Consider the following 14,092-nt stretch of genomic DNA (forward strand, 5'->3'; position numbering starts at 1 on the left):
GTATTTGACTCGCTCTGCCACGGAAAAACTTGTTCATGCACTTCGTTTTTCAATCTACCAAACTCACAAATTGCCCAATTACAAAAGCTACAAAATGCCGCCGCACGTATTGTTTCTTTGTCAATATTAAACGCAGTCATATCACCCCTATCCTGAAGAGTCTTCATTGGTTGCCTGTACAGGAGCGTATTCGGTTTAAGATACTTCTTTTGGTTTATCACGTTATTGAGGGAACAGCTCCTGATTACAATGTTTGTTAGTTTCGTCAATACCAACCTTTACGAAATCTTCGATCCTCAACTTCAGGTCTCTTACATATTCCATTTTCTAGGAAATCTTGGGGGGGGGGGGGTGGGTGGGGGACGAGCTTTCGCTCACGCTGGACCAACACTGTGGAATTCACTTCCTCGTGAGCTGAAAGACTCGAGCTCCATAACATCTTTCAGGAGTAATTTAAAATCAGTGCATTTTGAAGATCAGTGCCTTTTGAAGACAGACTTTCATGTCTTTTTTTTCTTCTGCTTCTTCATCTTCTTTTATCACGGTGATGTACTTGTATCTTCAGTCTGTTTGCTTTGATGTAAAGCGCCTTGAGCATTAAATCAAAGTGGAGAACGGCGCTATAGAAATTGTATGTATTATATTGTTATTATTATTAAATACATTATTAGCTCAAGTGCAGTTTTATTTCACCAAAGCCAAAGGCCATGATACAATAGAATTGCACGAGTGCTAATGATGCTTTTGGAGTGTATATTGACTAGAATAGAGTATGAAAGAGCATGTAACATTTTGTTGTAGTAAAGAAAATGAATTTATAACATTGATTTATAACAGACTATTTGCTTAGCACGGAATTCCACATGCAAGAATCAAAAGAAAAGTTCACACTTGTGAACTATAACGAAATCAATGAATATCACGCGGTACTAATTCGACCGAGCACAAATTTTGTTACAAATACACTATTTGTTATTGAAGATAGATACACATTGTATATTTTCAATTCTCATGATAATATTGATGCAAGAAATCTACTAATAGACTAATTGTCCCTGCGTTTACATATAACATATAGCTGCATGTATGAACTTCACATGTTTTGTAATTTGATTGCCATACTTCTGTGCTGAATATAATCAACTGTGACATTTGATTTTATGTGACTGCCTAAAGTGTAATGCGCATGCAGAAGATATTTTTTTTTTTCACGAGAATAGTTTCAGTGTCATGATTTTGATTTATTGCTTTCATTAATAAATAAAGAAAGAAAGAAAGAGATAAATGAAAAAAATAATTATATAAACAAATAAATCTGACTGGATAAACAACGTGAATCTTGCACGTTTTACTTGGCATAAATTCCATCAAATCAACCATTGCTAAATCGGAACAAGTTTAAATGCAACGATACATGATACATGACCCATATAAATCATTCATTATATATATATATATATATATATATATATATGTATATGTATATATATATATATATATATACACATATATATATACATATATATATATATATATACATGTATATATATATACATATATATATACACATATATATGTATATATATATACACATATTATATATGTATATATGTATATATATCTATTGTATGTGGGATTTATGTGTGTAAGGGTGTATGTGGGTGTGTTTGTTTGTTTGTTTGTTTGTTCATTTCCATCCGAGAAGATGGCTGGATAGCCCATATTCAGCTATGTTAAGCTGGTCTTCCATGGGGTCCAGTTGGATGTGAGGTGGGACCACTTCACCGGGTTAAACACCCTGCTCTTTGCGATGAATGAATGAAGCGGGATCTTTTACGTGCATGAGTTGTTGCTCTCTCACACACGGGACCTCCATTTTATGTTCTATCCGAGGGACAGAGTATTTTGCCCCTTCCTAGAGGGAACGGTATGCTTACACACAACATTGCTCAGTCCAGACTCGGGTTCGAACCCGGGCCGCGTGATCGTGAGGCAGACGCGCTACCGACTGAGCCAACTCACCGTGTGTGTGTATGTACGAATGAGTGAACAATGATATTGCCTTTGCAGTGTGCTAACGGTAGAGCATATCCACTAATACCTTGCGTAAACATCACGCGAGTAATGATATGTACTGTACTACACTTAATGTATGCATTCCAAGTGAAACATACAGTAAAAGGACATAATCGTTAACAACAAGCCACTTATAGTCAAACTTAAAAGAATAAGGAATATTTCCTTCAGATCACTCTTTTATGTATTATTTCATTTTATTAGTGTATTTATGCATTATTGATAAATGAAGTAAGTGCTCTCAAAACACCAACCTTCTATCAGAAAACAGGCAAGCTTCATATGAATACACCGCATAAACTCTTGGAACCCAAACAGAGGAATCAAGGTGCAGTCTTTCGATTTTTACTAACTGATAGTCATGATAGTTGCAATGAAAAATCAATTCCGGGAAGAGTTGTGAATAGTTCATATTTCTATTCCAAAGCTTTGCCATTTTGCAAGATGTTTTATCTTGTGCCCAGAGGACAAAATGTAGGAAGACCAATGTGAAATTCTTAGTGTTTGCGATATGTTATTACAATAACCTCAGTCGATGCGTATTGTCATTAGGTACAGTGCCCTAATAAAAGGCCAGGTTTATAATTCATTTGAAAATAAACATCTGTTTATTGTTCTTTATCATGAAAATTATCCCAGCGAGAAGTGGAAGTGAATATGAAAGTTGTATTGCTAAGAGAAGACAATAACTGCTCTATAATTTCATTTCCCTCGTTTTGGTATTCAAGATCTTTTTACCCCTTGAAAAAGAACTGAACAATGTTAGTCACGTTTTGTATTTAATTTCATTTATTTTCATTTTCAACAAGCAGTGTCAGTGTACAAAATATAGCATGAAGGAGAAAAAAACATAATACATAATCTATATACATCGAAATGTAATATAATTGCAATAAATTGAAGAAGAAACAGATACATGCTATTTACGGCGTAATGTTGAAAATGAAGGGGAAGCTAAAAAGCAGAGCTTTTAACATGTATTCCCCTCAAAGCCATTATTAATAAAACACAAAGAAATGTAACCATGTACGGGCAGAGAAACGTGTTGAAAATATAAAGTGACTAAAACACATTAAATACTGACGACAGAGCAAAACCCCTAAAAGCCTTTAAAAGGTCGCCTTCTTGCAGCAAAGTGGGAGGGGTGAGATGGAGTCATGAGTTGAATGCGAAACGGATCATTTTGGACTGGGAAAGGAAATTGCAGATGAAAAGTACTGTAATAAATACTCTCTCTCTCTCTCTCTCTCTCTCTCTCTCTCACACACACACACACACACACACACGCACGCACACACACACACACACAAATCGGAGAGGGAAGAATTTGCGCACTGCCTGGCCTCAGAATTGCATTGGATGAATTATATAAATCAAAGCAATAACAAGAAAAGGTAAAGATTACTGAAAATTTTAAGATCCGGTCTATGTAGGTTGGGGATGTAAATGTACAGTTTAGTTTTCTGCAGTTGTACTCTTGTTGAATTTTAGTGATTCTAGCCTGTTCTGATTAATAATGTGTGTATATATATATATATATATATATTTAAAATTCATGAAGATCATTATTCTTCACTTTATTCATATTAAGCTCACTTGATATTTGTTATCATCATTATTCTTTTGTCATGGTTATTACTGTTATTCTTATTGCAAATATTGTATATGCGTTATTACTTTAAAAGATATGAGAGATGTATATTTTCTGTGAATTTGATGATATTGATTCCTGTAATCAACCTTTGATGGGGCTAACTTCGATTAGCAGACATGCTCTTTGTTAGCATCCTTTACCAAGATGTTTAATATGTTTCATTGAAATGTGGTAATAAATTCATTAATTCGTTCATTCATATTATATATATATATACATACATATATATATATATATATATATATATATATATATATATATATATATGTAGCAATAGCGGACTCTGCAGCTGTAGCAATTGTTGGTTACTAGTAGCTATTTCATGGACGTGCATTCACTTTTGGGGTCATTGTCTTGTGTTTATTTTGAAACAATGATAATATCAGTCAAAATGAGTAAGAGTTAATCATGTCGATGACAGAAGTAAACAAACAGAATTCACTGATTTGCTTGCTTCATTCTGGACACTGTGCTTAAATGGGTTCGACTTGCTCTATGCATTACAGAAATGAGTTTCCTGCCAATAACAAGGAAACTGGAATGGTAGCAACAGCCATTTAACATGTTTAACCTCTTTTACCGCTTTACCAACTCACTTAACCTGCCAATCGTTTTATTCTAGAAGCAAAGAGAACTTGTTCTGTGAAATTGATGCATGTTTGCTGTTGACAATTATAACATGGACCCACTACACACATGGACGGTTAACGGAGGTCTTTTCCTTGATCTCATCATCACCGCGCCATCTGATAATGGGCATTTTAATGAGTACATTTAGATGTTTTGACAATGACGATTGTGACAATGACAATGACATTGTCACTGAAAAAACAAAGAACCGTTTTCCGGAAAGGTTAAACACCGACGCGAAGCCAGTGCTGTTGAATTTTGAGGAATAAACATTTAGAACCTATTAGGATCTGTCTCAGATTGATTAAGTAAAGACACTGAAAGTGTTGATATATCAATTATTAAAAAAAGATATGTATATACCTCTCCTATTCAAAAAAGGAGTAATTTTCCATCACTGCGCCCCCTATATGAAACCCAGCTGACCCTAACCGTCGTTCTTTCAATAGGAAGTTCGTAATGCTCGCTGTAGGCTATTCAATCGCAGACATGGCTACTTGCTCATTGTCAATAGCCCTTCACCACGTCTGTCCTTCATCTGTGCTCGTTCAGCGCTTCGCAAATATAGGCCTACTCCTTCACCGCTGTTGCCACAGACGCTCAATGAATAGATACACGCTACTCTTAAGCACACAACGTAATGACGGTATATACTACGGGGCGTGCAGAACATGGCAAGCTGATACGTGTGACATGGTGTAACTGCATGGTTGTGGCGTGCTGACAGAAGTTCTTGAATCTCTCCGCCTGGCATGGTCCTCTAATGTTCACCCATATCCGGCTTGATGCATCATCTATGTAACAGTATACGAAACCTCAGACATGAAATATAACCGTCTGTCAAATAAGGTAAGTTATGCAAGGTAACACACATTCTGTAAAATGAATGTGATACCCCGTGATGTCATTTCATGTAGCCGATGTGGCAGCTATCTTGACTTGATGTACTATTACTTCAGGCTGTAATATTCAAGTTGCAGGGCATCAACTGGCCTTATCGAATTCACGGTGCAATCTGCGCCATCATCATAATTATGTAAAATTGATTTCTCTCGGCGAACATGATTGTGCTTCAAGGTATTCACGTGCTATGCACAGTAGAGGACGACATAATGATTATTACTTCTATGCATACGCCACGGTGATGATACTCCCAACAAGTTATATGAAAATGTCTCTGTAGGTCATTGAAATTATTGTGTAAATTCGAAACATGCTTGGAGTAACCTTATAAGCTGTTCCAAGGTATTATAGTTTCGTAATACCCTGATGCATTAATCAACAAATGCGTTGTGATGTTAACATGCATGATAAATATAAGAGATATACACACAAAGCTAATGCCTGCCTATTAAAGTAATCTTGCCTACCAACATAAATCTACGTACATTCCTGATATCAACGTTGATGCATACATGCAAAGGTCAACTTAGGTCTACTTACATACATACCTACCTACATACATACATACCTACCTATATACATACATAAATACATACATACATACAAATACACTAAAGACATACAGAAATACATACATCACACACAATCATGTGCGCAAATACCCTCTTGTAAACACATACAAACTCTTACAAACACACACCATCACTCATGCCTACACGCTTATATAAACGCAAAATAATGTATTCGCTTGCCATTGCTTTAAACGTTTCCGCTCCATTCGGGTTGGTGAAAGAAGGACTAGCTACCAGCGGTAGCGCGACGGAGCTTTGTCAATGGCGACGCCATTGTTCCACCTGCTTTTTTTTTTTTTTTTTTACGCCAGTGTGCTTCGATCTTTGCTCTGTGTGGTTACTGAGTTTCGTTTAGAATTTTGGGAGGGGGGGGGGGGATTCTAGCCGCAATGTTCGTGATGTCACAGAGGTGTAAAGAATATCGCATGATTTCTCTGGCATACCTTTCGAGAAAACTGTCACCGAACCAATTATATTTTTTTCTTTCTTCCTTGTCTCTCATCTTTGTCGACGTAAAGATGTGGATGAGGATATGCAAATACGTAAACATTATGACACCGTGTTGAGAAAAAAAAAAATCTGGTATAAACTGTTACCATAGACAAGTTTGATTAGACTTCTCCTCGCAACAGGATCAATAATGAACTCACATGAATGGACTGATCCATGTTTTTTTTTTCCTTCTTTTTTGTCCATTTCACTTAAACTATAATATTTCATACTGTCTCAATAAGATTAGTGATTTCTTTTCAAGATCTTAGTATTTCGTGTAAAAGTTAATTCACCAGGCATCACAATTCATAAAGCATCGTGCCAAACAAAATGATAAACTATACCACCCGTAACATATTGTATAACTGCCCCGGGAGGACAATAGTATAGATTTGTGTCATCTATATTAATGAGAATGACACAATGATCCAAACAAAAATTAGGGAAATACAGATTTAATATAATATTGTGTCGATATATCGTTCCTTATATACTCTCAGTCCAGGTGCCCGAACGAGGTACTAATATTGCTTTGAGCATCGCCATACATTCATTGCCATCTACAGATCATGTGCAAATATATATGAATACACACACATACACACGCAAACACACACACACACACACACACACACACAAACACACGCACATATATATATAGGTATATGTATATAAAATATATACAGTGCGTACAAAAAAAAAGTAATCCAACTTTAGTCGGCTACTTCATAAACTCTTCTTCTTTCCATTGGTACCTAAATGTGCTGACAGATGTCATGCATGACTGAGCACATTAACTTTAAAGAAAACAATGAGGAGTTGCACTTCTTCCAAGTTTGACTGTTATCATGTAGAAGCACTGAATGACCTCTGGATGAGATCTGTCAGTGAATGTGGTCAAATAAATAGGCCAGCCTACACAACTGGAGGTTTGTGTTGAGGGTTTCCTCTTATCTTTTATGGTCCATAACCTGTCCAATATCTTGATCACTCCTCTCAAGGCCAACCCACATTGCACAGTCCACTTTTCTCTATATTTATATTCAACACATAGCTTGCAGCGACAGACCATGTCTTGAACACGAAGAGAGAGAAATGATACCTTCCTTATGTAATAATCATTGGAAGTTCAGGAAAGCTTGCTATACACGGTAAGAAACATAGGTTCAACTTTGCACCGTTCTCGTCTGGAAGGTGCAAAATTGAACCTATTCTTCTCAGATTGTATACATGGGAGGTTAACTTGTAGCCCTACCGTTAATCATTCAAATGTATACTGCCAGCCCTAATTTATATGCAGAGCTTCTGAAATACCTGCAGATTTCAATTCAGTCACATAGTGTCATATCTGTGTTTCTCGTCATTAACCAGGATGAGACGGTGAATGACGTCGAGGGGGATGATGTCGCCCGATGCAAGCGACACAGATGCACCTGCGGCATCGCTTCTGCGTAAGTAACTCACCTGGTGTCAATCGTAAAACTCGCAATTCGCAATGCATTGACAGGAAAAACAAACAAACAAACAAAAAATATCGTACAGGACATACCATTACGTTAGAATCCCTGCCTCTGATCCTTGGTCTCACGAAACATGTGTTGTTTTCAAAATGAAGGATGAACACAAATAAACTGGGTCGTGGTTATCAACAGCGAAAAAAACAATCCCTCAATATCGACTTCTGGTCGAAAAGATTTAAATCAAACAAAACTACTGTAAAATTTAAATTGGCAATAAGGCTTCGATTATATTAAGAATACTTTACACGATAGATTATTTTCTTCCTTATGAAGAGAAAAATCTTTCTTTCCTATGCATCTCTGATTTACACATTTCCCCTTTATGTAAAACATAAAATGAAACCATTGTAATCTTTGAAGTAGTTCTGTTGATATCTTGAGCATGTGATATACTACTGAACTTCTCTTCTTTATGTTTTAGTATTACAGTTTGAAGTGTATAAGGTGGCATAGAAGTATGCCCTGTTGTAGTCAAGGGGTTGTTTACGCATGTGCACATTAATTTCCCTACCCTAAACATTATGAAATAATAAAGAGTAATACCAACAACGCACAACAGCGACACAACAACGCTGACAACGTGACAAACAACATTATCTGTAATATCTTGGACATGCACTCCAATACTTTTAAAATTGGTTCTATATGACCCTCAATATGATAATCTACTTATTTCTAATTAACATACGATTATTCATAGAATTACACTCATCGGCCCGAATTCACGAAGGCGGTACAAATGAAACCATGGTTTAAACCATGGACAAAAACCATGGAGCGCCAAGTGTCGCACGGAATATTTCGTTACGAAATTGGTGATTTCGTCGACAAAATGACCGTTTCGTTAACGAAATTATCATTTCGTGGACGAAATGTTCATTAAGTTACAAAATGTTGTCATTTTGTCACAAAATAATTATTTCATCAACGAAATGACTGATTTCGTAACGAAATATTCCATGCGACACTTGGCACTCCATGGTTTTTGTCCATGGTTTAAACCATGGTTTCATTTGTACCACCTTCGTGAATTCGGGCCATCGAGTTTTGCAGTATCCAAGTGTATACCCACCCGATCCCACTTACCACGGACAGGCAGTATGTAATCTTGTTATTCTCATTCATCTTGTTATCTTCACAGCTATTTGCATCTCTTGGTTGAGTTTCCATCGGTGGTCATCTTCGTAATTTTCGCTCTCGTCGTTGCCGCCGGTGTCGTTAGTTTCCTCACAAATCCTTTCTTGTCGCTGGGCGATCCATCAAAGGTAAAAGCTCTGACTGCTATTCTCTCTCCTAGGCTAATACTCGACAGAGGAGGATTGAGTATATGCAAATGGTCTGATAGAGACAGATTGCTGGGATGCGGATCGAACCATCATGGCATATATCTAGAAATATTTCGAAAGAATTTTACGATGGGTGATAATTGTCGGATCATGAGTATCAATATTCCGTTGACCTTGTATCGCGATTGACCGTATCGTTATTTTCTCTCAAAATGTGTTTCTCTTGTCTTTGCATTCGTTCGTATGGTATATGATAATGCTCATAATGTGATGTCAGTATTTTCTGAGATCTAATGAATCAGGCATTGGAGGTTGTACTAGTAAAGTGACTAAGATTCAATTGCATGCCAGGCTCAGATTGGTCTTGATAGGGTTATTTCTAAAGTATCATATGTTTTTTTTTTTTTTTTTTTTTTTTTTTTTTTTTTTTTTTAAGTTGTGATGTATACAAGTAGGAGGCGCAAAAATTATGCAAATTACATGAGGTCATTGTCATACCTTCGTAAATCTCCAGCTGACCTGTACACAAACCTCGCTCAATTGCCTTTCTTAATATGATATAAAAAGACCCCCTAGAAATAAAACGTCAATTATTTTTGTATCTGCGGTGTATGAATGATCGCATATGTCGCAATAAGATAGCAATGGTGACCTTCAGGGGTGAGGTTGCTGTTGTTGAATTATCGACCAAAATGACATTTTCAGGATAATTTTCTTGGAAAGACCAAAGGGAGAATTGTGCGTTGATGAAACCATTACAAAAGCTAGCTTGTGTATGTCATGGCAACTACTATCACCGTTTGGTAAAACATATGAAGCACTTTTGAATATATTGTGTGTCTTACTTTCGGTCCGGCTTTGATAGAAGAGTCGCCATTCTGTTCTTGCATTGACTCCAGTTATTGAAGTCAAATGGAACAGGTGTAGAATTTCACTTTATGGAAGGTTAGGATGTCAGCAACCTCGTGTGTCAGAAAGAGAGAAGAAAGAAAAATCAACTTCATTAGCAGAAGGACAGAAATAAACTAAGATTATAAAGCAAGAGAGAGTAAAAAATATTAGCGTGTACGAAATAGTATGTACCGATATTAGGTATAGTCGAACGATCATCTCAATGTGAAAAAAATTACTACCATAGCACGAATATTTTCATATTTCGTGCGGGCAGATTTGATTGACACACTGCTTACACAATATGATAGGTAGACATTGTAGTGCCAAGCGTGTCGTGTTGCATAATAAAATAAACTTTTACTTGTTACACTCGACCAGGGTTTCCAAGCCAGGGGCACTGTCCTGAGTGGACGTTTGATGGCCTACGAGCGTTTCATCGAACCGACGGAGCTGTACTCCCCATATCCATCGGCGCCAATCGGCGACACGGGACCAACCCCGATTGGACAATCAGCTTCCATCAGACGCAGGAAGTCCGCCAATCTGCGTGATGTGGAATATGACGAGCCAGGTTGCGGATCAAGGCGTAAGTTTTGCCACTAATCTCTTTGGGCGTATCCCTCTATCTTTGTTTAAGAATATAAAGTCTACTCAACACACCGCATTCCGAGTTAGCTATCTCCTCCGTTATAATAGCTGTAAATTGTAATTGATCTACTTAATCGCGTTTTTATCATTCATATCAATCAGTTTCATATTTAGTATTTCTGCAATGGCGTCATAACATTGAGAGTCTTCATCGTTGGCGACTAAACGCAAAGTGTCTCCCGGAAGATGAAAGAAGTACACCATGGAATTTGCTCGTTGATTCGTAGATTTGCCTTCTGTTTTTATGTTTGATATAGCGATGTAACAGCCGAATCTAATACGTGCATATTATCTTACTTTCATTACAGACTGACAGCCAATGCCATTCCACTTAGTCGACTATTGGATCAAATGAAGATTCTCTGTGTCTAAATGACAGAGATTTCGTTTCATTCTTATCACTCTTCTTTTATTCGTTACATTTAGTTGCAGATCGTCTGCGCATTGTCTACCGTACTCCAGAAGATAGCGATATGTTCAGCGCGAGCGCCATGAAAGCGGCGTGTCGTCACGACCAACAGACGTTTCGCAGTCAGCCGAGTTACAAGGAGATATGCGCATTCCGCGATGCGAATGAGACATGCTGTCCAACATGGTCTTTGGGACACCTCGTTGCAAGCGTCAGCGGAAAGGCATCGTGCCCGGATATTGACGAAGATGACGTCACTGTTGTGAAGAGGCTGCTCCGAGAATGTGCGGAGGAGTACTTGGCAGGATGCTTGCAAGACTATAATGATTGCAGAAGTGTGTCGGAAACCTGTTCCAATCAAACGACAGCTATTAGCACAATATTTCATTTTCTCACGCCTTCCGATTTCGTTACGTCGGTTCTACATGGTGGCTTTCACCTACCTGTCCTGATGACCTTACCACCTCTAGAATATTCCAACAATCAAACGCGCAGATTTTATGACGAGCATATGCAGAGTTCTTCCTTATATGGCGATGACATCAGCATAGCGGCAATCGGAGCAGGATTTAAGATAGATCTGTTTATAGATTACATTTTATCCGACTCACTTTACATTGGCTTTGGCTGTGCTGCTGTGGTCGTCATTATTTGGGTGTACGTAGGTTCCTTCTTTGTCACTATAATGACGATCCTGAGCATGTTCATGTCAATGGCAGCTGCTCATTTTCTCTACCACACTGTATTCAGGGTGACTTTCGCCCCCTACGTCAACGTCCTTACGTCAGTGCTCATTGTTGGAATCGGAGCCGATGACTGCTTCATCTACGTCGACATCTGGCGGATTTCGAAGCGAGCGACGCCGAATCCGCGAGAAAATCTCGTCGCCATACTTCGCGAGACTCTGAACCATGCCGCCACGCCCATGTTCGTGACGAGCTTCACAACATCGGCTGCGCTCTTCGCAGGCATCGTCAGCTCTATTACAAGCGTCCGCTGCTTCTCCGTCTATGCAGGGAGCACCATTTTGGTCAATTTTGTCTTCACCGTCACGTGGATCCCGGCTTCAGTGCTGATACATGAAAAGTATCTCCTACGAGAGAAAGAAAATTCCGTCAACTCGTCTAAGGGTTGGACCATTTGTTACACTTGTTACTGGAGCTATCAAACCCTCTCAAAAGCTTGCTGTAAGTTCTTCGAGTTCTACCTGCCAGCAGCCATTGAAAAACTACGCGTCGTGTGGATAGCCATCTTGTTAGGTTTAGGATTGGCGGGGTTTTGTGTCGTCTTCATTGCCCCAAGGATGCGTCTTCCCTCACAGGCCGAGTTTCAAGTCTTCCGCATGAGTCACATCCTTGAGCAATACGACCAGGTATACGAGAAGATGTTTGCCTTCGAGAGCGATGCGGCAGACCAGATGCCGGCAATGATCACCTGGGGTATCAAGCCGCTTGACAATGGGAATCATTGGGATCCTGACTCCAAGGGTTCTACTGTCATGGACGACGAATTCGATCCTACCACAACGGAGGCGCAAGAGTGGCTCTACCAATTCTGCGCAGATTTTCGAAACTCGTCGTTTCATGACGCTGCGACATCCCCCGACGAGGAAGTGTGCTTTGTCGACTTATTTAGGAGTTTTATGGAGGGACCATGTATAAATCCTCTAACGGGAGCCGATATATCACCATGTTGTCTCCAGTCTTCATTTCCATACGCGCCCTCGTTGTTTCACCAGTGTGCAATAACTCTCTACGAACTGGGCTGCCAAGTATATCCTTGTGAATACAATAGACCAGGCCTGAGATTCAACTCAGATAACGACATCGTCGCCATGAATTTCTATCTCAAAACTAATGTCAGGGAGTCCCAGGACTTTGCGACTATGGACAGATTTTGGAAAGATGTAAACAGTTGGGTAGAAAACAGGCTCAAGGCTGCTCCACCGGGACTAAGCCGGGGATGGTTCATAAGCTTTGGGAAGAAGCAGCTGTACTTTTTCGATCTTCAGCGGAGTCTCGCCGTTGGAGCCCCGCGATCAGTTGGCGTGTCTCTGGCTGTAGCCAGTTGCGTTCTATTTGTGGCTATCCGCAATATCTTGGTCACTCTCTATGCTATAATTTCAATCACCTGTGCAGTCTCCGTTGTCATTGCCTCTGTCGTTCTGCTTGGATGGGAGCTAAATATATTTGAGTCCATCATTCTTGCCCTCACTGTCGGCCTCTCCGTCGACTTCACAATCCATTTCGGGGTGTCTTATCGTCAGGCGCCGGCGTCGGATCGCCAGTCGCGATCGTTATTTGCGATTCAGACGCTAAGCGCCGCCATAACAATGGCAGCTCTTACCACGTTCGCCGCCGGTGCGTGCATGCTGCCCGCTACCGTCCTGAGTTACGTGCAACTCGGTATCTTTCTGATGCTTGTCATGGTAATAAGTTGGGTATATGGTACGTTCTTTTTTATTTCACTGTGCTGGACAATCGGCCCAGAGGACCCGCCTACAACGAGTGGCCGGCCAACAATCCCTGCCCATCAGAGTTCAGGGGAAGTGTTAGAGATGCGAAAGAGGGTCAATGAACCCTCATTTTTAGATGACGTCAGATACAGGGGAACGTTTAATTTATCAGAGCCACTTCTGCAATAAAAATCTATATGTCGGAGAGGTCATGAATATTTTATGGTGGAAAATCATGGGAATAACGCATATTGCTGTAACGGTTGAAAAGGAAAAAAACTTACAACCTGAAATTCCCAATAAAATGCCTGGCTTCTGTTTCGATAATTTCTTTAAACGAAGTTCCGAATTCTCATTGCATTTCACGTGTCGATGTTTTTATTACATTGTCATGATTGTCTTTCGATTTTGGAATCTGCGAGCATGATTAGCGGGTTAGTTACCTCCTGTTTGTCAGACTGGATCACAACGTGTCTTGGGCGTATAATTACATGTGTATTAAAGTAAGTCAGAAACATGTCATACCAAGTTTCCTTACACGGTTTGTTCTCAA

General features: G+C 39.2%; 1 protein-coding gene across 1 annotated transcript; it reads left to right on the top strand.

The window, feature by feature from the left end:
- The first annotated feature begins 5,182 nt into the window (after window positions 1-5,182).
- LOC140238186 (protein dispatched homolog 1-like) lies at window positions 5,183-13,728 on the top strand. The gene is made up of 5 exons (XM_072318124.1): window positions 5,183-5,209; window positions 7,699-7,778; window positions 8,989-9,112; window positions 10,406-10,613; window positions 11,102-13,728. Exons 1-5 carry the CDS (start codon window positions 5,183-5,185, stop codon window positions 13,726-13,728), a joined length of 3,066 nt encoding a protein of 1,021 aa, XP_072174225.1.
- The last annotated feature ends 364 nt before the right edge of the window (window positions 13,729-14,092 follow it).

The sequence above is a fragment of the Diadema setosum genome, chromosome 14 (genome assembly GCF_964275005.1).
Source record: "Diadema setosum chromosome 14, eeDiaSeto1, whole genome shotgun sequence".
Lineage (NCBI taxonomy): Eukaryota > Metazoa > Echinodermata > Echinoidea > Diadematoida > Diadematidae > Diadema > Diadema setosum.

Coding starts and splice junctions, on each gene's coding strand:
- LOC140238186 (XM_072318124.1), top strand. CDS start 5,183: ATGAAATATAACCGTCTGTCAAATAAG. Junction 5,210..7,698: donor ATAACCGTCTGTCAAATAAG/GTAAGTTATGCA, acceptor GTCATTAACCAG/GATGAGACGGTGAATGACGT. Junction 7,779..8,988: donor ACCTGCGGCATCGCTTCTGC/GTAAGTAACTCA, acceptor TTATCTTCACAG/CTATTTGCATCTCTTGGTTG.